Genomic DNA, 25,731 nt, shown 5'->3' on the forward strand with positions numbered 1-25,731 from the left:
CCTGGCCCATTCGCCCAGCCTATCTAGATCCTTCTGCAGACTCGCCACACCCTCCGCACAATTTGCCTTTCCCCCAATCTTGGTGTCATCAGCAAATTTCGACACCCTACACTCGGTTCCCTCCTCCAGATCCCGTTTAAAGCTTTCCTCTCTCAGCTTAAACCTATTCCCTCTAGTTTTTGACCCCATTATCCAGAGGAAAAGAATCTGATTATTCACCTTAACTATGCCTCTCATGATTTTATAAACCTCTATAAGATCATCCTTCATCCTCAGACACTCCAGGGAAGAAAGTCCCAGCTTACTCTGGTTCCTCTTATAATTCAAACCTTCCAGTTCCAGTAACATCCTTGTAAATAGTTTTTGCACCTTTTTCAATTTAATAACATCCTTCGTATAACAAGGCAATCAGAATTATACACAGTACTCCAAATGTGGCCTTACCAATGTCTTGTAAAGTTGTAACATAATGTCGCAACTCCTGTATTCTGTGCTCTGACCAATGAAGGCAAGTGTGCCAAATACCACTTTCAAGGAACTATGTACCTGCACCGCTAGGTCTCTGTGTTCAACAGTACTTTCCAGGCCCCACCATTAACTGGTTTGTTTGACCAAAATGCAATACCTCGTATTTATCTAAATTAAACTCCTTCAGTCATTCTTCAGCCCACTGGCCCAGTTGATCAAGATCCCATTGGAGTCTTGGATAGCCTTCATCACTGTTCACCACACCACCAATTTTGGTGTCATCTGCAAACTTACTAACCATGCTTCCTGTATTCTCATTCAGATTGTTCATATAAATAACAAACAACAGTGGATCCATCCCTATGGCACACCACTGGTCACAGGCCTCCAGTCTGGAAAAACAACCCTGTATATTATTATATTACTATGCCAAATTAAATTAAGTAGAAGTCTTTTTTGATTACTTGGATCTCTAAGACTGCAAAACTCATTGTCATGTATTTGATTCTCCAAGTCAAATTACTAAGCGATCTAATTCCGTAGGATTTCTGTCTGCCCGTTAAAGACTGTACATGCTTTTGTGTGGCCTGCTTACTCAAGTCAAGAAAACCTAATGAGAATTACTAATTGTACAGATTTAATCAGCTAAAACCATCAGTCTGTTATTACAGAGCAAGGGTAAACCTCCCCTTGCTTGTTGACTTTAGGACCACCTTATCAGTTAAGGCATTAACAAGGCTGGTTATTTGGTGAGTGAAGTACAAAGAATGAGCTCCTATTGAGAGTTCGACCCTCTGATTTGCATTAGTGAGTTGGGTAGTTGTTCAATCCACTGAAGTGTACAGACTTGCCGTGATCAAGTATCAAATTACTTGCTGAGTTTACCACAGCTGATTGACTTGATTCCAGATTTGATGTCATGGAGATAGCTGATTTCCAGGAAAGCTTCACCTTCCCCATCTCAGACACAAGAAGACCGAGCTATTGGCTGATCATTAGAAAACTGTAAATCAGACACTTGAGCTCTCAGTAGGTCAGCAGGATACATCAGGAGTTTCTTGCTAGTCATGTGATGAATACCACTTTGAAATTTGGAGTGCATTGCCACCAACTCTTGACCACCACAGGAATGTATACAATAATACATTGAACAGTTGGCTTATGACTTATCCATCTGTGTATAGTCCGATATTGAGATTGCGTAAACTGAACAGAGAATGAGCTATGAACCTGCATTGCTACAATTATTAAATTTCCTGTCACAAGTTGGAGTGAAGAGCAATTAGTAGTGCTGCTTCTTGGAAGGATAGAAAAACTAGATGACTTCGTTATATCGGGAAAATTTTAATTCTATGGTCATGTCTTTCCAGGTTGAAAGAGTTGAACAGGGATGCATGAAATTGCAGGAAATTAATGGGACTTTTCTAGCTAGTCTTAATAATAACGAGAGCTGGTAAACCTAAAGCTAAATACTGCAGTTGTTATGGAAAGTTGGATATATGAGCAAAACAGAAGTAACTCAAACCCAAAGCAGCATACTGATTTAATGATGAACGTATATGTTAACGAAGGAAGGATTTTGCTGACAGAGCACTCACTGTACTTCCAAAAATGCAATTCATTACATGAGGCAACTTTGATATGTTGAGATAATATGGAAAATACCATATATATAGTAAAGTGCAAGTGAGCAGACAGGAGCAACTTGTGACTGTAAATACTGTGGCCACAAGAGCAGGCCAGAGGCTGGGAAATCTGCAGAGAGTAACCTGCCTCCTGAGTCCCCAAAGTCTGTCCATCATTTACAAGGCATAAGTCAGGACTATGATGGAATATTCCCCACTTGTCTTTTGGGTGCAACTCCAACAACACTCAAGAAGCTTGACACCATCTAGGACAAAGCAGCCTGCTTGATTGGCACCTTGAACACCACCATCAACACCTACCCCCTTTGCCACCGATGCTCAGTGGCAGTATGTCTGCTCTATACACGATGTCCTGCGGAAACTCACTAAGGTTCATTTGACAAAACCTTTCAGACCCATGACCTCTAACACCAAAGGACAAGAACAGCAGATGCATCAGAACACCGCCAACTGCAAGTTCCTCTCCAAGAGACACACCATCCTGACATGGAACTTTTCTTGGATGTCTCTTCTTTGTCACTGGGTCAAAATCCTGGAGTTCCCATCCTAACTACACTGTTGGTGTTCCTACAATGCATGGACTACAGTTGTTCAAAAAGGCCGCTCACCACCACTTCTCAAGGGAGGCAATAAAAATGCAGTTCTAGCCAGCAATGCTCACATCCTGTGAAAGAATATGAACAATATATATATTCCAAGTGAGACCATTTTCTAAAAAAAAACTAATTCCATGTTAAGTTGAGAAATGCTGAGATGTGAACTTAGCTACTGACAAAAAATAGCGATGCATGTATCATCAGAAATATAATCGATGATTCTCCAGATAATCCAGCCTCAAGAAGTGAACAATTAACTGCATTGATGACTTATTGGCACAGTAATTGCAATAAGCAGCCAAAATAAAGCGCAATGTTGTTTTAGAAATAAAAAGATAAAATATTGAAAGACAAAGCAAGTTAGTCAGCATATGTGGGCAGTCCAACTACCAAGTTACTATTTTAGGCATGCGGGCTTTTATCAAAACATTGATTTTTGTTCAATGTTTCTTGCATTTGCAGAATTATTTTGTTGTTTATTTTGTTTGAAATGTCATTTGAGTGATGCAAAATCAATATCCTACAGGAGTCATAGTGCATGACGTTGTTTTTGGAGTTTTTGATTGGTGAAGCTTGCCATTTCTTTGGAAGCATCATATCTTTGGTCAAGAATTGCTTTGGGTCAGCTTTGAAGAAAAGCAAAACTTCACATTAAAATCATGCAAAGGAAAATTGTGTTGTAAGCTTGTTTCTCTGTAATACTTGAGATGGTGATACTGTGAGCAATGAATTGCCTGATCCATAATACAGGACTTTATTGTCTGGTCCATATTATATGATGATCGAGGTTTTGTAGTCCAGTTCCAATTATGAATAGCCCCTTTCTGGAACTGTTACCTTCAATGAAAATGTACTCTGTTAGAATAAACTGGCAGAGAACTCAATAAAATGACAAATTAGCTATTTTACCCACAACTGACCACAAGTAAATTACTTGTTCTGTATGCCATTCCTGGATCATTTAAATCAGTAAGAGTCCAGTTGAAGTTTGATCATTTCAAACACTACATTTATTCATTGTAGACTGCTAACCAAGCTAAATCTCTGAAAAGTGGCATTTGACTAATAAATTTTACATGCACGCTAGAGTGCTCAGTAATTGCTTTGTATTAAAGTTTATGTCCTAAACATATGAGGCATTTTCAAAGCTAACATTGCTTGACAGAAATTGTAGAGCCATCAGCATTTCATCATATTTGTATCATCAGGTCTTGGAATGCATCTGAAAGCCATGTCATTTATCAAAAACCAGGCTAAGTGTTAATAATATAGGTAGGGCATGTTTTATTGTTGCAATAGCAAATTTTAAAACATTCTGGAATTTTCACACAATGAATTACATAATACTTTGTTAGTGTCAGTTATTTTTAATTATTTCATAGCTCCAACCTCTGCATTTTTAGAGAGATAGTTTTCCCTTTCAGGCATAATACTATATGAAAATATCCTTCTGTCTTATATATCACTTAACCTGGCTATAAAATTGCCATGTGTATGCTTCAAATGCTTACCTGTAAAAAGCCAATTACTCGAGAAGCATTCTTACTGATGTAGTATCTCCCACTTCCACTTTTGGACCTGTTGTCCTTTTAACCATAAGGATAGTAGAAGTGGCCAATATGTTGCAGATAAAATTCTCACTGCATCACACAGGTTCTGTAATCTTCCTTACTTATGCTGCATAAATTACAGTTTATGCATTTTTCTTCCTAATCTACATGAGGTGGATTGCATGATAGTGGAAGTTCAACCAAAGACAATTAGTGATTGTTTTAAAATACCTTTTTTAACTTTCATTATTTTTATTTGCTTTTAGTTTATGCAGAGGAGTTTGGATACAGAAACTAAGAAGCAGATGGAAGAAGAAGAAAAGAAGATAATTAGTGATGAACACTGGTATTTAGATTTACCAGAATTGAAAGAAAAAGAGTAAGTAAACAACTATTTATGCTGGCTTATTAATAATTCCATTTGGGTAATTTTGCATTCATTCTTTCCCAAGCTATTGTCGTGGTTCCCCAGGACGACAACTGATTTTAGCTGATTGGAACAGAGAGTCTGAGTCTTAATCCTCCAAGCAGTAGACTTTATTTTCCAGCACAAGACAATAAAGCCGGGATGTCCGGAACAATCCAATGAACCATCTGCTTACAGTCTTTTTATGCACATTACAGCTCCATACCTCAAGATTCTTATCTTACTTTTAAGATTTGACCTTGTTTAGCCACCATTGTTTCTGGGTCGACCCTTTATCTACCTTGTTTGAGATTGCTCACTCATTGGTACATCTCTTTGCTTCTTGAAACCATGGTAGTTATGACCTTTGCCCTTATCTAGACAATTCTGCTTATACAATAATCGTGGTTTAGCTAACTCAGGCCGAATAGTGAAGAAAAACATGCTTACTTTATTCTCTCCTTTTTGCTATTGTCACATATCAAGTTGGACAACTGGGCAGTGTCCATTGTCCTCCCGAGTGGCTACTGTTTACATTCATTAATGAGTGATTACTATACTAACTTCGTTGGGTCACATGCATTGATTGTATTGGTTACACTTCATCTAGTCATGCTGGCCTGACTACTATACTAATTACATTAAGTAACATACATTGAGCTGATTAATCATACTGGTCTCATCCCATCTCCCATTTTGAATCTACTTCAACACACACATTCTAATACAAGTTTCGGGGAATTCTCTTACACTATTTCAGGTCATTTTCAGGAATTCATGGATAATTATGTGGTCAACTTGGAAGTGAGATCAACCGGGGCTGACTGAATTGGATTTGACTTAAAACAAAAACAAAAGAAACATTTTTTTTTAAATTGCGCTGATGGCATTAGTTACTGAATAAAATCAGACTTTAATTTCTATCATTGAATGTTCATTGTTTATTTCTCACTTACTTTGATGTAATTCTTTCTGAACACTTGCAGCTTTTCTTTAGGCAAATGTTCACATATTATTTTTTAAGGTTAATTTGAACTAGTCACTAGACAAAAATGGTTAAGTGAGCCAAGTTCAAATTGTATGTTCTTGATGAGTGCTTTGAAGTTCAAAGACTTAAAAATTACTTTAATCTTGATAAAAGTATTCAGTGTAAAATATAAAATAATATAACATAAAATTATTTTTACATTCCCAATAGTGCTGTTGAATGCCCTTCTCAACCTCGTCCCTTGCCCCAGGGGTGGTGATCCTCAGTTTAAGATCACCACCAGTCAGCTCTGTCCCTCAAAGGGGAGAACAGCCCCTGATCATCTGGGACTAAGATGACTTTATCTTTTATTGAATGCAATTTTGTTAGATCAACATAAAAACAATACTGGATTCTGTTATGGTCGTTAACACTGATAATTGGCAATTTGTGTGTGACTTCAAATTAACAAGCTGTACAATAACCCAGTCTAATTAAGCTAACAGTGACAACACTGAAGATGTGTAAATGGATTTGATGTCAAATAGCTCTAGTGTCTAGCTTGATCATTTAGTAGGTTTAGGTATGGGTGTAAACACAGTTTTTTATAGTTTGGATCCCAAAGAACAATATTTGAGGCTAAGGCAAGGATGTTTTCAATAATCACTGAAATGGTTGATTATTCCTCTTGAGATAAAGTTCAGAATTCCCAGCTCCAGTGTTTAATCAGTTTGTGTGTGTTATATATGACATCATCACCAAAAAATCATCATAAGCTTACCTTGGCTTCTAGCTATACTCTAATAAATGTGACCTCCAAAACAAAGAGCTTGAGACTGTAGGTATTGTAAGATAAATAGTTCAACACTAGATCTAAAACAACTTATTATATACACTTGCATTTCAGATATCAAAAGACCATCATCCATAATCCAGCTCTTGGCATTTACATTGATAAATCTGGCTCTTTTATCCTAGTGGCAGATTTATAGATGCAATTTTTTGTGATCTGGGACACAACAATCTCTATGAATTCAACTTTAACAGCAGTATAGAAGCAGTGTTAGACCACTGTAGAATAGTACTAACAGCTATTTATCTCATCTTCCTTACTGATGATCTAACTGTTTACAAGGTGACAGACCTTTTTAAGCATGCACATGAAAGCTATCAAGGAACTGCACCCATCAAAGATTACAGAAGGTGATAAAGTGTAAGTGGGCAAGTTAAGTGACCTTATTAGTCTAGCTTGTGAAAAAGTCAAGGGTCGAGTCTTCTGCCCCTGCAGAGATCAGGATGGAAACAGACAGGTCTTGGAATTTGGTCATTTAGTGTCAGAATTGATATCTGACACATTCCTACCTCTACTGGGAGTAGGTTGTGGGCGGGAAGGCCTGTGATTGACCTTCCCGCTCCACCTTCACATGAGCCCTGAAGAGATCAATTAATGAGCACTTAAGGACTTCTTCCTGCCTCTGCTACAATCTTACCAGCTCCGGGTGGGTCTGCCGACAGGCAGCTGGCATGACTGGTAAAATTATGAGGACTGTGTGTAATCTGAAGTAGGGATCCCCTTAATCTGTGTATGATCAAAAACATGGATATGGGGCAAGCGGGAAAGGAGTGGGTGATGGCAACTGATAGCCAGCCTATTGCCCTTGCTACTGACCTGCATGGTCATTTACGCAAGCAGTCCCCTCCCGCACAGCACTTAACTTTTGCTTGGGTTGCCTCGCAGTCCTGGGACTCCAGAGGGTGTTGTTCCAGCAGCAGCAGCCATGGCCTTCGCCATGGTGCTGCCACGTGGAAGTGCTGGCCAATCAGAGTCAAGGATAAACTGTTTGAGGGCTGGAAGAGGAGCCAATTCAAGATTTCTCTGTATCTGGTTATGAATGGAATCAACCAAGGACAGTTCCACTCAGTTGGGAAATGGGGAAGAGGCACTGAAAGAGGATGGCGTGGCTGACTACATCACAGCTTGCAGAGAGCTCTAAGAAAGGTGAGGGAAATTAGCACACCACAATTACAGAAGATATAATTTCTCACTATGGTTAAGGCTGTCCACTTAGATGCCTGATGGGCAGAACACATGGCAGGCCTTCCTCCTCAGAGACATCACAGCTTTTTCAGGCAGTGCATGAGATACCTTTCTCTAGTTTGCTTTCTATCTTTCTTGACTTATTACTGTCCTTGAGACCCACTTCCTGCACTTGACAGTTCTCACTAAACCACATAACTACCTCTCTGGTTCCTATGATAGTTGATATTGTAAATGGTTTCCTTTTTTCAGGTATTATCTCCAAGAAGCCACCTGTGACCCTTTTCTTGCAATGCTGCAAGTTTCCACCTGCTCCGTTCTCTTGGAAAATGCTGCCTCTTCAATTTCAGGATTCTCTTACTGAAGCATCAAACCAGCCTTAACCATAGTGAGAAATTATATCTTCTGTAATTGTGGTGCGCTAATTTCCTTCATCTTTCTTAGAGCTCTGCAAGCTGTGATGTGGTCAGCCATGCCATCCTCTTCTCCATTGTCCAACTGAGTGAAACTGTCCTTGGTTGATTCCACTCATAACCAGATACAGAGAACTCTTGTATTGGCTCCTCTTCCAGCCCACAAACAGTTTATCCTTGACTCTGGCAATATCATCTGGATGTGTAGTGGACTGGGTGGAGGGCTTTACTTGCATATAAACTCATTTGTGTTTATATGCAAGTAACTCCAAGCTCCAATCAAAACTCTCTTAGTGTGTAGACAGCAACGAAGTACCTACTCTCTACCTCTCCCCAGCAATTTAAATGGAACATCAACCGCTTACAAATTAGTTTCTGGTTCATTTCTTCTATATGTTGCTACTATTCTATACATTTTAGTGCTTTCCATAGCTGTTAGAAGTTTCAGAAGTCTGCAGGAAGAGAAGCAGCAGAAGCTGCAATAATTTGTTCTGACTTCAAGGCTTCTGCATAAATCAATTGCTCACAGATGTAAGTGCACCACCAGGACTTTGTATTGGAACTAAGCATAACTGGGAGGTAAACAGAGACTGCCTACAGCAAGTCAAGCTGCTGGAAGTGGGCGTATCATCTAGTGTGTTCTGGGAGAAACCAGCATTCAGCCATAGGTCATAACTATGTTTGCAACCCATGCATAGCATGTATGAAATAATAGCCATACTGCCTCAAGAAATCTGATAGATTGGCAATCTCCGACTCAACCTGGCCAGACCCCTCCACCATACCACCACACCCGCCCTCCCCCTCCCCCCACCCCCATTTTGTCTGCCTCCTCCACAACCTCCCTGACTCAGGCTGCCTTCCCAGCCTGTTGTCTTCAACGGGACCTTAAAATTCACCTGCTTTATAGCAGTTTGTGCCATAAAACAGGGTGCGTGACCTCCTTCAATTCGTTTATTTTAGCACCGAATCTGCAGGTGTGCTGCCTGAACCTTATTCATCCTGAGTCAGGGAGGTTGGACGAGACAGGCACAGACAAAATTTTGCATAGGTAAGTGAGTACAAAGTGGCAATCTGATACTAATTTTCACTCTGAAGAAGTTATGGTCTGGTTTGTCCTTTTTTAACATGGTGAAAAATTTTGCCTCATTATGATCCTGTGAAATAGCTTGAAACGTTTTGCTGCATTGAAGAAGCCACATAAAAATATATTATTATTGTTTCAAAGCTGCAAAATTAAACTAGCTTTCAAGTAATTAAAATGTATTTCATAAAAATGTCTCACAGATCTGATAAGTTTGCTTTACAATTTGTGGTGGATATGTTGTCTTGTGCCATGTGGAACGAATTGGAAAGTATCTCATATCCAAAATGAGGCACATGTCTCAGATCCACTACAGTACTGGCAGACAGGAAGAAAGTTCATATTGGTATATCAAAAGCATACTTGTGAACTTGATGAGTGGTTTAAGCTTGAAACCTAAATCTGATTCCATTAATCTGCAGCTGAAACCCTCATCCATATTTTTCTTACATCAAGACTTGATAGTTCCAGTGTACCCCTGATTGACAATCCCATTTTTCATCTTGCATAGCTTTGTGCTTATCTGACCCAAAGCTCTGCTGTCTCTTTCTTGAGTCTGATACTGTTCACACATCACCCGAGTGCTGGCTGAGCTACATTGTCTCCTGGTTCAACCACACCTCAATTTTACAATTCTCGCCCTTGTTTACAAATCTTTTCATGATCTCACTGCACCCTTCTTGCTTCTCTCTCTAAACTATTTCAACACTCCCCTTCCTCCCTCCCCACCCCCCTCTCTCTTTTTATCCTCCTTTAAGACGGTACTTTTAACCTAACTCTTTGACAGATCTTTTAGTCATCATCAGTGCCTCAGTGTCAAAGTTTGGTTTGATTTCACTCTTGTGAAATGCCCTGGGACATTTTACTATATCAAAGATGTTATGTAACTGCAATTTGTTATTGATGGATCAGAGATTAATGTAATTATCTTTGTAGTTAGGGATGTTATTGGCAGGCTGGAATGTATTGTGCGTGTCCAGTTGTACTGAGAAGCTAGCTGTGCGCATCTTCCTTCATCATTTTGGCCTTTGATATTAAAGTTTTCCCAAAATATTAAGTGGGAAATTCCAGGGTTTTAACCAACAAGGGCAGTCGCAATCACTTCACATCTGGAATTCAGTTGCTAATTTTTACTCCATTCTTAAGTTACAAAGCCAATACTCAGCTTGGACCAGGCGGACTTGAATCCATATTCTTGCTTGCTTCAAAAACCAAATTCAAAAATCCAATTTAATCCAATTGATAGACCCCACAAGAGAGACAAACAAAATCGAAGCTGACAACATAAGTATTGCACCCCCTCTGGGGCCTGATCCAATGCTTGATCTTAGCCAAAATGTTGAGAAGCTTGTGTCCATGTGTAGACCAAGGTTGCAGTGAGGCGTGGAATTGGGTGGTACTGATGAAACCATTCAATAATTGTTTCATTATTCGTCCATGTGATGTTAGCATCACTGACAAGGCCAGAATGTGTTGCCCATCCTCAATCCCCCTTGAGAGGGGGATGGTGAGCAACCTTCTATAGAGTATAAGTAAGTGCTACTTGATAAAACTACGATCACTACTGTATTGATGATTGGAAGCAGGCTGATAGGCCAGAAATTGGTCTGATAATAGGAACAGTGGTAGGCCATTTAGACCTTGAAACCTCCTGCATCACTTGCCAAAATCATGGCTGAGCTGCGACCTAACCAATGGGCCTTTGTCTTTTTTCCCTCAATATATCCTCGAAGAATAGATAGGGTGGATTCTCGGAGGCTATTTCCCAGGGCTGAAATGATCGCTACGAGAGGACACAGGTTTAAAGTGCTGGGAAGCAAGTACAGAGGAGATGTTAGGGGAAAGTTTTTCACTCAGAGGGTGGTGAGTGAGTGGAATCGGCTGCCGTCGGTGGTGGTAGAGGCGAACTCGCTGGGGTCTTTTAAAAGACTTCTGGATGAGTATATGGGATCTAATGGGATTGGGAGTTACGGATAGTTCTATGGCTTGGTAGGTGTAGATGTGATCGGTGCAACTTGTGGGCCGAAGGGCCTGTTTGTGCTGTAGTGTTCTATGTTCAATCTCTGCTTAACAAAAAGCTATCAGTCTCAGATTTAAAATTAATAATTGACTCAAAGCCAATTACTTTGCAGAAGAGAATTCTAAAGATCTACTATCCTTTGTGTGTAGATTTGTTTTCTCACTTCAATGCTGAAAGACCTGGCCCTAACTGGTTCTAGGTTTTGTCCATTAGTCCTAAATTCCCCAACTGACATTCCCACTAATTTCATTTTGCAGTGCACACTGACCTTTTATACGCCAGAGTCCCTTTAAGATTGGCGCATGGCCACGCATGCATGCATCTGTTCCTTGTGTGGCACATTCACTGAAAACTCCAACCAAATCATCGCTTAGCCTTCTAAATTCCAGAAATAGAACCATTGTTTATGTGAAAAAAGCAAGGTGCTGGAAATCTGAAATAAAAATAGTTCTGATAAAGGGTCATTGACCTGAGTTGTGATGTAAAGTGGGGTTAGAATTATACTTATTTCTGTGGGCAGTACGTATCTTTGCAGTTTTCCACATTGTTGGGTAGATGCCAAAGCTGTAGCTGTATTGGAGCAACATGGATAGGGCAAGCCCTTTGTTGGAGCATATGCCTTCAGTACTACAGCTGGAATGTTGATGTGGCCTGTAGCCAGTGGACTGAACCATTGCTTAATGTTGTGTAGAGTAATCAAATTAGCTGAAGGCTATCGGCTGTGATGGTGAAGACCTTAGGATGAGGCTGCAATGTTTACTCAGATTTATCAAGCTAAATGATGTAAGCTATGGTTTGTGGAACACGAGTATTGTTCAAAAAATTTAAAAAATAGATAAGCATTCTTTCATTTCAGATGGAGTATGTTAGAAAATTTGAAATACCTCAGGAAAATCTGATAAAATGTATAAATAATAGACTTTTAAATCAGTAAATAAATGTCCATCCAGTCTCCTTTACCTTACTTTCTCCCCTCTAAACTATCTAGGGTCAGGGCGTTTGCTGGTTAAAGACAAAATTGCAGCATTATGATAAAATTGATAACTGTGGAAATTGCCATACAGCACGTCTTCTTGTATTAGTATGCGCCTTCCAAAAAGCTTCACTTCCAATAGCCCAAAGGCATGAATGCAAGTTCACCAGTTGACATTTGCATTTGATAAGGTTAGCTGGGTAAAGCTAAATGACTTAAGTTTCTGAAATGTAGTCAGGGCACAGGAGCATAGAATGGGAATGGAGGTGGAAGCATTAGAGGTTGAAAATTATGTGTTAGTACTGAGTTAATAATCAGTCTGTTATTTTTCCAAGAACAAATACTAAAGTTCAAATGCTATTTCCTTCTACGTTTGTGTACATACTGTTCATCCGGGAAGGGGGCCATAATTGACTTGAAACTCGGATGCATATGGTCTGAAGTGGTGTGTGCACCGCGATGAATGATCAGCACAATTAAAACAGAATGGGAAAGCAATGTGTAAGTTGAACAATGGCCAAGTCGATGCACAATTATCTGCTTACAATATGCATCTCTTTTTTGGGCATCCTAGCAGATGGTCTACCTCGCTCATAATCTGTAAGTTTTGCCTAATGCTGCAACTCCATTTGCACCCTTTTTTTCTCATATTCATTTTGGTCATAGATCTTGATCTTGTAGCATTTGTTGTTGGTCATTTTTAGATGCCTTTTCAATCTGTGAAAATCAGACTCGTGGTAATTGGGATTTTTCTGTGTATATTGTCGAAACTACATTGTAATTTGTCAAAATGTTCAACATTTTGAGAGTACAGAGGAGATTTACTGGAATAGTTCCAAGAATGAGGGAAATAAGCTACAAGGTTAATCTGGAAAAGCTAGAGTTATTCTCCTTGAAGAAAAGGAGATTGAGTGGACATTTGATGAAGGTGTACAAAATTGCCACAGGGTTGAATTAGCTGTTCCCATTAGCTGATGGTACAATGACCAGGGGAGACAGCCAAAAGGTTTTACGCAACTGATGCAGGGGGCAATGTGAGGAAGACTTTTATATGTAGCAAGTGGTAATGACCTGGAATTCATTGCATATAATGGGAGGTGGAAGATTAATGATTTCAACGGGAAATTGGATAGGCACTTGAGAGAAATAAACTTGCAGGGCTATGGGGATAGAGTAGGCACATGACACTGATTGAATTGCTCTAGCAAGAGCCGGGATAGCTGCCTTCTGTCCTGCTATGTCTCTGAAATGTTAATCTGAGGCTTCCCTCTGTGGTGTGCATAAAATATCCCATAGCATACAAAATATCTCATAGCACTATTTCAAAGCAGTGTAAGGGAGTTCTTGTAGAATCGTAGAATTCTTGCACTGCAAAAGAAGATCATTCAGCCAATCAAGCCACTACCGACAACAATCCCCACTCCGCCCCCCAGGCCCGATCCCCATAACTCCATTATTTACCCTGCTAGTCCCCCTGACACTAAGGGGCATTTTAGCATAGCCATTAAACCTAACCTGCACATCTTTGAACTGTGGGAGGAAATCGGAGCAGCCGGGTGAGAACCCACGCAGACATGAAGAGAATGTGCAAAGTCCAGACAGACTGACCCAAGGCCAGAATTGAATCCTGGCACTGAGAGGTAGCAGTGCTAAACACTGTGCCATCGTGCTGATTGGGGGATAAATAAACACCATCTAGAAAAACATCTGGTTATTATCACATTGCTGTTTGTAAGAGCATGCAATGTGGGTCTTGGCTGCCACATTTTTTAGTTTACAGCAGTGACGACACTTCAGAAAAAATATTTCATTTGTTTTGAAGTGTTTTGGGACATCCCGAAGTTGTGAAAGACAATATATAAATGCAAATCTTAATCCTTCTACTGTATCCAAACTTCACAATTTTAAAATATTGCTTACATTTCCTGTTAACCTCTGTGTTCCAATGGATGATACAAAGGTTGGTGAATTTGCAAATAGCGATGAAGACAATCAGAGGATATAGATCAGTTAGAGGCTTGGGCGGAGAGGTGGCAGGTAGAGTTTAATCCGAACAAATGTGAGGTAATGCATTTTGGGAGGTCTAATACAAATAGGAAATATGTAGTAAATGGCAGAACCGTTAAGAGTATTGATAGACAAAGGGATTTGGATGTACAGGTACGCAGATCACTGAAAGTGGCAATGCAGGTGGAGAAGGTAGTCGAGAAGGCATATGGCATGCTTGCCTTCATCGCCCAGGGCATTGAATTTAAAGTTGGCAAGTCATGTTGCAGCTTTATAGAACCTTAGTTAGGCCGCACTTGGAATATAGTGTTCAATTCTGGTCGCCACACTGCCAGAAGGATGTGGAGGCTTTGAAGAGGGTACAGAAAAGATTTACCAGGATGTTGCCTGGTATAGAGGGCATCAGCTATGAGGACAAGTTGCAGAAACTTGGTTTATTTTCATGGAGGTTGAGGGCTAACCTTATAGAAGTCTACAAGATTATGAGAGGCATAGACAGAGTGGATAGTCAGAAAATTTTGCCCAGGGCGGAAGAGTCAATTACTAGGGAGCACAGGTTTAAGGTGCAAGGGCAAGGTTTAAAGGAGATGTACGAGGCAAATTTTTTACACAGAGGGTTATGGGTGCTTGGAACTCATTGCTGAGGGAGGTAGCGGAATCAGATATGATGGTGACTTTTAAGGAGCGTCTTGACAAGTACATAAATAGGATGGGAATAGACGGATATGGTCCTGGAAGGGTAGGAGGTTTTAGTTAAGTCGGGTAGCATGGTTGGTGCATGCTTGGAGGGCTGAAGGGCCTGTTCCTGTGCTGTAATTTTCTTTTAAGGACATAAGAAATAGGAGCAGGAGTAGGCCATCTAGCCCTTTCAGCCTGTCCCGCCATTCAATAAGATCACGGCTGATCTGAAGTGGATCAGTTCCATTTTCCCGCTCTCTCCCCATAACCCTTAATTCCCTTGTCTATCAAAAACCTGTCTACCCGTGACTTAAATATATTTAGCGAGGTAGCCTCCACCACTTCAACGGGCAGAGAATTCCAGTGATTCACCACCCTTTGAGTGAAGAAGCTCCTGCTCAACTCTGATCTAAACTGCGCCCCCCCTTATCTTGAGGCTGTGCCCTCTAGTCCTGCTATCCTTTCTAAGCAGGAAGAATCTCTCTACCTCTACCCTATCCATCCCCTTCATTATTTTATGCGTCTCTATAAGATTCCCCCTCATCCTTCTAAACTCCAACGAGTACAGACCTAGTCTATTTAGTCTCTCTTCATAGTCCAACCCCCTTATCTCCGGTATCAGCCTAGTGAACCTCCTCTGCACTCCCTCCTAGGCCAGTATATCCTTGCGCAACTGCGGTGACCAAAACTGCACACAGTACTCCAGCTGCGGCCTCACCAGTACCCTGTACAGTTGCAGCAAGACTTCCCTACTTTTATATTCTAACCCCCTTGCTATAAAGGCCAACATTCCATTCACATTCTTGATCACCTGCTGCACCTGCAGACTGGGTTTTTGCGACTCATGCACAAGGACCCCCAGGTTCCTCTGCACTGTAGCATGCTGCAGCTTTTCGCCTTTTAAATAATAATCCCTCCTACTATTATTTCTTCCAAAGTGGATAACCTCACACTTGCCAACATTGTACTCCATCTGCCAGGTTCTCGCCCACTCGCTTAGCCTATCCAGATCCCTCTGCAGACTTTCCACACCCTCCACGCAATTTGCTTTTCCACTCATCTTCGTGTCATCAGCAAATTTCATCACCCTACACTCAGCCCTCTCCTCCAGATCGTCTATATAAATGGTAAGTAGCTGAGGCCCCAGCACCGACCCCTGCGGCACTCCACTAGTCACCAACCGCCAATCAGAATAGCACCTATTGATACCAACTCTCTGCGTCCTATTAGACAGCCAATCCTCTATCCACGCTAACACCTTACCCCCAACTCCGTGCACCCTAATCTTCTGTAGCAACCTTTTATGAGGCACCTTATCAAACGCCTTTTGGAAATCTAAAAGCACCACATCCACCACTTTGTTCTGTGTTCTTTGGAAATAGTTGTACCATTTCAAATCTTTAATAACAATAGTTACTTGTTGCTGCTGTCATGCTGGAGAATCAATGCCATTTGGACTTTGTGTTTAATGTCCTTTCTATTATAGGGCTCCCAAAAACCAAGCATACCAAATTTTAACTGTTTGTATAATTTCATCAGTACTGCAGCTACTTTGCTGTTGTACTCTGAGCCCTTATTTATAAAATCCAATTTTTTATTGACCTTTTTATGTGGCTTTATCTATCTGCTTGGCACTTCCAGAAAATTAAAATATATACAGGAAAATGTCAACACTGATGTCTCAATCACTCCAGCTGATGCTAACTAAACTGCACACTTGCAGTCAAGATTATTACTTGCACTAGCCATCCTCTCCACAATCAAATACCAGTGTCTCTGTCCTCTAGTCTTGTTGCTTGCAGGTCTTTGCCAAGACTACTTTATCATCTAACTCCATATCTTTAAAACATATTTTTACTGAAGATATTTCTAATTTTTACAAACAAGGCAGCAAACCCTCAAGGATTGGTACAGTTCAGCACAATCGGTTTTCCAGATTCATGTACAGAAAAAGACAAGAAAGCTCGAATGCAGCTGGTTCGGATTATTCATTATTCATTACAAATGGAGTCTCCAAAGATACAAACAATCAAAGGATGTTTCAGAGATTACAGTAAAACAAGAATACAGGCTAAAGTTATGAATACATGGCATAACAGTGCACACACTAGCTTACAGGGTACTAGAGACAGAGACATGTAACTTACATTCCAGGATTTCCTGTCATTGTGTATTCAGCCAAAAAGAATAGAGGATATTGACACAGGTATAGAGAAGACTGATCATCCAGTGATTTTCACACCATGCTTAGGTGTACTTCCCCATTTCCAGCTATTATTAGGAGCACCGTTGATATACAACAATGTCTTTTCCCAGGATATTTGCTCTATCTGCATCTTATAGCAGGAGTCTCTTAGAGATTCTTTGACCCCAAAGAACAAAAGTGCAGAAACAAACTAAACAACACCAATAGTCCTAAGTGGTTTTTCCTCACCAGCTGTGAGAACTGGTCAGGCCATACCACAATCTCCACATCAAACCAACCACCTACCCACCTTCCCACAGTGGCGCCGCTCATATTAGCTATGACAAAAGTAAAGCATACCACATCATATATACCACCATTATAATTGCAAGGATTATAAGGAAAAAAAGGATAAATGTCACATATCCCTCGTGCCATACAACCTACCTAGCAGACTCCCCAATACTATCAAGCTCTTCGAGGACATTAAACAACTAGGATTCAATTTTTACACAGGGCCAGAGCAATGTAGGTAGTCCTGATGCCACCTTGCACCCCTGGCATAATAAGGAAACAGCAGTATCAAATCTGTATCGTAAGCTTGGAGTAATTAAGGGAACATTCTGAGGGATGCATTCAATTATAAACAAATGGACATCCCTGGTTTCTAAAAGATAACCAGTGAAATTCGCCTCCGTGCTCATATGCTAGATCACCCTCCCAACATGATAAATAACATCGCAAAATTAAAAAAGGAGTGTAACGACAAGGGGTAACATCTACGACTGGCAATGAGCTGCAGATTATGATGCCAAATTATTGCCATGCATAGAGTTTAGAGAGCCAAAGTCTTAGAACGATTGTTAAATAGCCTTAAGGATCGATCAGATATCACCGTTGGGGTAGCACGATAAAGCGGGGCAAACTGCATTCAGATACTTTTCAGCTTCATCGAAAACTCTGCAACCAAAGCTGTGGAAATGCATGATTATTAGCTGGGGTTCAAATCTCAAAAAGAGGATACAATGTGCCCCTTCAAGATTAATATGCTCAGCTTTTGTGATAAGATTAAGAAAATGTGGTAGCCAATTCTCAAAAGATTTAGCTGGGAGTTTACCCTCAGTCCTTCTAGAAAGATGGTCACACACAAACTCCTCCTCTCGCCCCAGCTCCCCAGATCGATCAGGATATCTGACATGGTAAAAAAGTCTGACAACACCAGGTTTAAGTCCACCCGATTTATTTGATAGTAAACTCACAAGCTTTCAAGGTTAAGCTCTTCTTCAGACTTTTTACTGTGTTTACCCCAGTCCAACGCCAGCATATCCACGTCATGATATCTGACATATCATAGATGATTTTCCAAGGATTGAAAGCTGGCCTCAACTAAAGAAACTGCATTCTCGACAATAAGGATTCTTTGCTTCGTCAAGCTTCTCATCGATACTCTGCAGTTCAGCCATATGAGCACTCAAATTCTGTGACAAAAAGCCAAGTCTATTGAGAAAACCTTCATCTCATTGGCAGTCATCACCTATAGTGCCTTCGACATTGCCGGGTCGAGACCTTGCTCTCTGACCAAGTCGCCATGTTGAAGGCTCAGCTCCACCTCAGCTGCTTCCAACTGCTTCTTTTCATTGAGGATTTTCATAACTCTACTTGGCATTTAGTCCCAAAGCTTATCCAGAATTCTTCCAAGGGCATAGTACGGAGTTTTCACTCCAAGATTACGTACTATGAAAGGATTAAAAGATGAGTAGTGCCAGAGCTCATGGAAACACAGCCATTCACACATTCGCATCACAGTATCTCCCTCTAACATAATTTTATTCAAAAGCCTGTTAAAAAATATCCCACCCCTTATAGTTTTTCCAGTGTTCAGCTCTCTCATGTAGGCTATATACATATATAATAGAGTTGACTGTGTTTTCACATTAAATCACTTGAGAGTTACAACACAGTGCTTTTGATCTTATTAGCCCATTTACTTTCTTTTCAGTCACTGCTGACATTGATCACTGAAATGATTTATTGGGAAATAATAGAATTTACTTTTTTTTTAGCTCTTCTCTGCCCCTTCTGGTATTTAGCTGAAGGATCTTTTAATAGGCAGAAAAGTTTGATAATTGCAACAACATTTGGTCTGCCTGTTTTCTTATGCAAGCTGCAGATTACAATGGAAAAAGTAATGCCAACCAAGGACTGACTTCTAATAGTCAAAAGTAACAACTTTTATGTTCAGTGCGTTTGAAAATGTTTTGTAGCATTTACTCATTGTCTCTTAACTATTAATGACTGGGTGTGTTTATATAAAACATATAATTTATAAATTATGCAAATTATAAATTCATTTTTCAGAAGCAATGTATAAACAGATATTTTATTGTAAAATTGTGTATTTGGCATGCCATTCATAAAGAAATGCAAATGGCTTATAATTTCATGGTTTTAGTATATATAATTTACGAAGTAATAACCTGTATGACAGGTAATACATCACTTTGGCCTTGCACAGTCTGTATGAGAATGATGAATGAATAAATACGTTTGTATAGTTTAAAACATAAATACCTGGTATTTATGTTATTTTATTAATTTGTGTAATAGTTTAGGAAAGAGAAATTAAAATTGGTAAAATGATACATGTTCACCTTTAAATGGTGAAACTATCTTGTCTTTTTAATCAGTTGAATGCAGTTATATGTTTAAGAATCGGAATACAAAGTGATGAGTTATTACACAATTTTTGTGCAAAAGCAAAGTGTAATTTTTCAGTAAGCCTGAAGCAGAATGATTGCCTGTGACTTCCATCCATTGAATAATCTAGGTGTTTTGTTTTACACATACTCAAATATTTTCCTTAATAGCTAATTCTACCAAATTGTTTTAGGAGTCATATCATTGAAGAGAAGAGCTTTGTGCCTTGTGAAGACATGCTGTTTGGCCGAATGTCCTTTAAAGGTTTTAATCCAGAAATAGAGGTATGTTTTACAGGAAATCCAATTTTATGTCATGATTCGAAATAGTCTTTTAAAGTGCCAAAAGAATTTATCAGCACTTTTATATAGCTGAATTTCTATAAATTTCACATTTCAACGTTATAAAGTTAAGTTGAGAATAGCTATGAAACGGGTGTTACTGGGTGTATGATGTGGTTAAAATCTTTTAAGTCGCATTTCAAATTCTTTATGATGTTACTCCAAATTGTAGATGGGGGGATGCTGGGGGAGGTAATACTAAATCTATGAAGGTTATTGATTAGGATGTAGTAATATTGTGCTTTGTTTTGAAAGTCTTAGCTTAAGATAAAATCAAGGTTGTACACTTGTGCCAAAGACCTCTGTTAAAGTGAAGTCAAGGACTTTAGCTATGACCGTAAAATGTAGATGCAGAAGTAGCCCATTTGGTCCACTGAGTCTTCTCTGCCATTCAATGAGATCGCGACTGATCTGATAATTCTCATGTCCACTTTCCTGCTTTATTTCCCATAACCCTTGATCCCCTTGTTGATTAAAACTCTGTCTATCTCAGCCTTGAACATAATTAATGATCCAGTCTCTAGAACCTTATGTAGTAAAGAATTCCACAGATTAACCACCCTCAGAGAAGAAATTCCTCCTCTTCTCTGTCTTAAATGAGCGATCCCATATGCCAAAATTATGCACTCTGCTCCTGGACACTCTCACAAGGGGAAACAACTTTTCCGTATCCCCTATGTCAAGCCCCCTGAGAATCCCCTATTTCTGAATAAGATCACCTGTCATTCTTATAAACTGCAAAGAGTACAGGCCAACCTACTCAATCTCTCATAAGAAACTCCCTACATACATGGGATGAATCTAGTGAACTTTCTCTAGACTGCCCCCAATGCCAGTATACCTTTCCTTTGAGAAGGGGACCAAAACTGTTCACAGTATTCCAGGTGTGGTATAAGTAGTGCTTTGCATATTTAACAAGACTTCCCTATTTTCATATTCCATTCCCTTCAAAATAAAGACCAGCTTTCAATTTGTCTTCCCTATAACTTGTTCAACTTGCTAGCTAGCTTTTTGTGATTTATGCACAGAGATCTCAAATTCCTCTGTGCTGCAGACTTGCTGCATTTAAATAATATTCAGCTCCTTTATTCTTTTTACCAAAGTGCATAACTTCACATTTTTCTATGTTATATTTATCTGCAAATTTTTGCCCACTCACTTAACCTGTCTATAACTCTCTGTAGACTCTTTGTGTCCTCCTCACCACTTGTCTTCCCACTTTTTTTGTCATCCACAAACTGGGCAATAATATATTCACATCCCTCTTCCAAGTCCTTAATAAATATTGTAAATAATTAAGGCCCCCAGCACTGATGGCTATGGCATCCACTAGTTACATCCTTAAATGTCATCCTTAAAATGTCCCTCTTATCCCAACTTTCTGTCTTAGTTAGCCAATCTTCTATCCATGCCAACGTACTACCATGGACTCTTGTGTGCGTAACCTTATGAAATGCTTTGTATGAAGAGATGAAATACATTCATGCTTTTTTTCAATGGAATAGTAAAAAGTTGAGATCTGATGGTGAAGTTCAAAATTATGGTGGATTTGATGAGGTAAGTAAGTGAAACAATTTTTTTCCCTAATGGTCAATGAGGCAACTTTTAGAGCACAATTGCATGATCACCATTGCAAAGATTGAAAGGAGAATTTAGAGGACTTCTCTTTTTAAAGAGACATGTTAGGATACAAAATGTATGACAGAAACAATGTTATAAACCAAATTTATAATAATGGCCTTTATCAATAATGGGGATATACATCTAATATTTAATGCGAATGGGTATGGGGTAAGGACATAGAATTTAATAACTCATTCAAGAATATCAACACAGACATGGTGGGCTGAATGGTCCCTTTTGTTTTGTAGAATTATATGATTCCATGAAAAGCAGAAAGAAGGAAGTTACTCAGTAGGCCTATAAAGGTGAAGATACTGTGGTGAAGGGCCAGAGGAGAGAATCTGAAAGTTAAAGCATGTACCGATAAAGGACTTGAAGAATGTATGTTTTTTGCCAAAAGCAGCAGGCAAGCTTGGTGGGGGTAGGAGGGGAAAATGCATGGTGAGGAAGCATTTGAGAGAACCTTGGCAGTAAACAAGATGGCAAGATTTGAGGTTGAGGAAGTTAATGTGGAAAGTGAAAATCACTGAAGTCAGAAAAGGAATGGATTATTTTGATGCAAATATAAATAAATGAATATGGATCATTCAGTGCTAGAGGGCAATATGACTTGGCAATGAGGACTTTGAAGGAGACGTGAGAGGTTAAGAGGGTGCAGTACTTGCAGAGGGAGATTTTAACCAAGGGTCGTTTTAAAATCAAAAAATTTTTTTTAATGCAGCTACTGTTTGTGCCAAATACTTCTCTTCCATGAAAATTGTATATTTTTTTAATAAAGCTGGACTTTTGTGCTGAGTTACAAAAATCCAATGTTTGTAGCAGTAATACACATACGGAAGCCACTGAAAATGACATGGAACATAATTTGTGCATCTGACTTGGGCTAAAATCATCCATGCAACATCTCAACATGTTTAAAAGAGAGTAAGTTTATATTAAACAGTGGTTATGACACTTGACTAGAAAGTCAGAGGTCATATATTCAGATCTCAACATGGCCATTTCTGAAGTTGAAATTAAATTCAATAAATCTGGTAATATGTAATCCACCTGCTGTTTTGTTTTAAAAATGCAACTGATTCACTAACGTCCTCAAAAATTCCCCATTTTATCAACATGTGACTTCTACCTTGCACTCTGGATCAGAGTGCTAATGCCATCTGAAAAGGCCAAGCAAGCCACTCTATATATAAGCAATCAATATAGATTGGGCCAATCTTGATTATTTACAGAGCCGTCACAGTAGTGCAAACTCCTAAGAACAAAAAGAACTTATTAATTTTCATATGTCCTGCAAATACCAACAGATTACAAACCTTAATCGTTTAGTGCCTCTCTATGGTTTTAAATTTGAAAATTTATGGCTTATTTTCAAGACAGTCTAACATTCAGCAAAATATCCAAATAGTAGAGTTAATAGATAAGTATTGCCTTTATTCCAGAAACTAGTTGCACAGATGTATTCCCAGAATGAAAATGAAGAGCCTGACAAAGACATTAAAATGGAAGTAGATGTTTCAGATCTGGAAATGGCTAGGAGGTAAGTTACCATATCTCCAAGAGGTGTGATTTAAAGTGTTGGGTTACATTTATCTTTCAGACACAGAATATATTTAATACGTCAAAGTTAAAGATGCAGTACATTTTTTAAGGTAAATGATGGATGTTATAGTCACAATAGCTTCTGGGGTATTCCAGTATATCATTTAAAAGTGGCCTTTTTCGACCATTGCAATGATGATAAACCATGGAAAGAATGTTGGTGTCTAAACAGAAAATGATTAGTAAACCATTGAACTATAACTAGAGGTAGTGGTCCCAAGTTTAGGAAAAAGATTAGTATTAATAGAATTGTTGGTGCAACAGTCTGATATTAAATAGTACCACTGTGGCAAATAATTGCATACAATGTGATGAATTATTCAATGTATCAAAAAAAAATCCAGGAGGACTAGAAACTTAGGAGCTGGAGTTGGCCATTTGGCCCTTTGAACCTAGTCCACCATTCTGTAAGATCATGGCTGATCTTGTTTTGGTCTCAGCTCCACTTTCCTGTCTGCCCCCTCCCTTGACTCCCATGCCTAACAAAAATCTGTATAACTCTGACTTGCCTAAATTTAAAGACCCAGCTTCCACTACTTTCTGAGGAAAAGAATTCCACACACAAGCGATCATTCAGGAGAAACAAATTCTCCTAATCGCTATCTTTAAAGGCACAGAGCTCCTCTAAATTCTCTTATTTTCAACTATGTTCCCTAATTTTAGTCATCCCCCACAAGAGGAGACATTCTCTCGGTATAGATTGATTATTTCTGTATCACCAGTTGTTTGAACAGCATTATACGCAATCAGACTATTAAAAAGAAGTTCAGATCATTGGGATAACGAACTGCATGGTTTCGATTCTTGTCAATGGTATCACACTCCACTGTTGCAATTAGATATTTCTAACGAAGCAAAATATCATTATACTTATTGACAGAATAACTTCCTTGGATTGGTGTCCATATGTAATAATTGATCCACAAACAAAATATAGTTGTTAATAAATATCTTAATCTTCATTGGAATCTTTTTATCGTACTTGTGGGCTTTTGAAATCCTTGAAGTTACAATGGTGTGAGTTATTGAGAGGTCATTAGCCACCTGTCCAATAATCTTTATTGCTGAAAGACAGCTGCTTGATAATTTCCTTCATTTGAAGAAGAGCCCTCTGAGGTTTCAGAATATTGTTTGACAGAGCATGACTTACAATAACAAATGGTAATTGTTTGTGTGAAAATTTCATAATCTACTGCATCAAATCGTTTCATAATTTTATAAATCACACTTATTGCAACTGTTTGAAACTTGGTGAGGCAAGCTATATGGATTGCACTAAAGTGGCTTCTCCGTGTTTGCTGCTGCATTGAGTCTTGAAGAGCAATCTGCTTTCTCCCAGATCAAATTCCATTCCTCTGCCGGCTTTGGTATTTTTCTGTGACCTCCACTTTCTGCTGCTGAACGATCCCTGCTTTCTGCTTGCTTCCTGTGGGTGCTGACTCCACTCAGCCTTAGTATTCCTCCATCATTCATCACTAGACTGGGTTGATCCAGCCTCCGCAAGCTATAGATGAAACACATCACCTGGCCTTCCACGTCCATTGTATTTTATTTAACCAAGTAGGGCTTCAAGTTTTGAAATATTGCTCAACGATTATTAGTCGTTAGTATGTAAGTCTCAAGTTGAAGACCGAAACACTCCAAAAACAGGGGTACCCCAAGTATGAAGGTGAAGTGCCAGTGTTAGTGTAGGTGTTTGCTATTTTAAAATGTCATCGGCATCTGCTGAAAATAGTAGGGGTGCCTTAAACTCCCAGGCATCTTCACAACAGCCCATATTGCTGCCTGTCCCCTTGTGCCCAGTCATAAGGTATCAGCAAGTAGGGTGAAAAATTGAGGTTAACAACAATGTTTAACTCTTTCATAGAATCCCTACAGTGCAGGAGGATACTATTCGGCCCATTAAGTCTGCACCAATTCTCCAAAAGACATCTTATCCAGGCCTACCCCCCTGTAACCTTGTGCCTTTATCATGGCAAATCCTCTAACCTACACATCTTTGGAAACTAAGGGGTGCTTTACCATGACCAATCCACCTAGAATGCACATCATGGGAAGAAACAGGAGCACCTGGAGGAAACCCATGCAGACCCAGGGAGAATGAGTGTATAACCTATTGTGGCTGAAAAGGGCAGTTTGATATGTAGGCAGAGTATAGGCCAGAATAGAAAAATAGGGTCAACTTGCATATTGGGCCAACTAATATGCTGCGATTTGCGTACATTAAGTAATTTAACTAGTTTAAGCTATGAATTTAATACAGCACTTGAATCTCCCCAGGCCAAGTTTTAACTACTATTTGAGTTTAGAGGGAAAAAAACAAATCTACCAGCAATATGTAGACTGATACTCTATCCCTTGAACAGCTCCTGGATTCGCATCTATCTCCAAATCTGGGCATTTGTTCGTTAATGTGTCAGTCAAAGGTCAGTTGGCA

General features: G+C 39.4%; 1 protein-coding gene across 1 annotated transcript in view; it reads left to right on the forward strand.

Annotated features, from left to right (window-relative positions):
* Positions 1–25,731, forward strand: part of mphosph6 (M-phase phosphoprotein 6) — a 38,056-nt gene that overhangs the window by 7,726 nt on the left and 4,599 nt on the right. Inside the window, exons 2-4 of the mRNA XM_080186752.1 lie at positions 4,527–4,639; positions 19,922–20,012; positions 23,135–23,232. Of these exons, the coding sequence (XP_080042878.1) occupies positions 4,527–4,639; positions 19,922–20,012; positions 23,135–23,232 (302 nt within the window). The remainder of the gene's footprint in view (positions 1–4,526; positions 4,640–19,921; positions 20,013–23,134; positions 23,233–25,731) is intronic.

Source organism: Carcharhinus amblyrhynchos, chromosome 4 (genome assembly GCF_965287045.1).
Source record: "Carcharhinus amblyrhynchos chromosome 4, sCarAmb.v2.hapA, whole genome shotgun sequence".
NCBI lineage: Eukaryota > Metazoa > Chordata > Chondrichthyes > Carcharhiniformes > Carcharhinidae > Carcharhinus > Carcharhinus amblyrhynchos.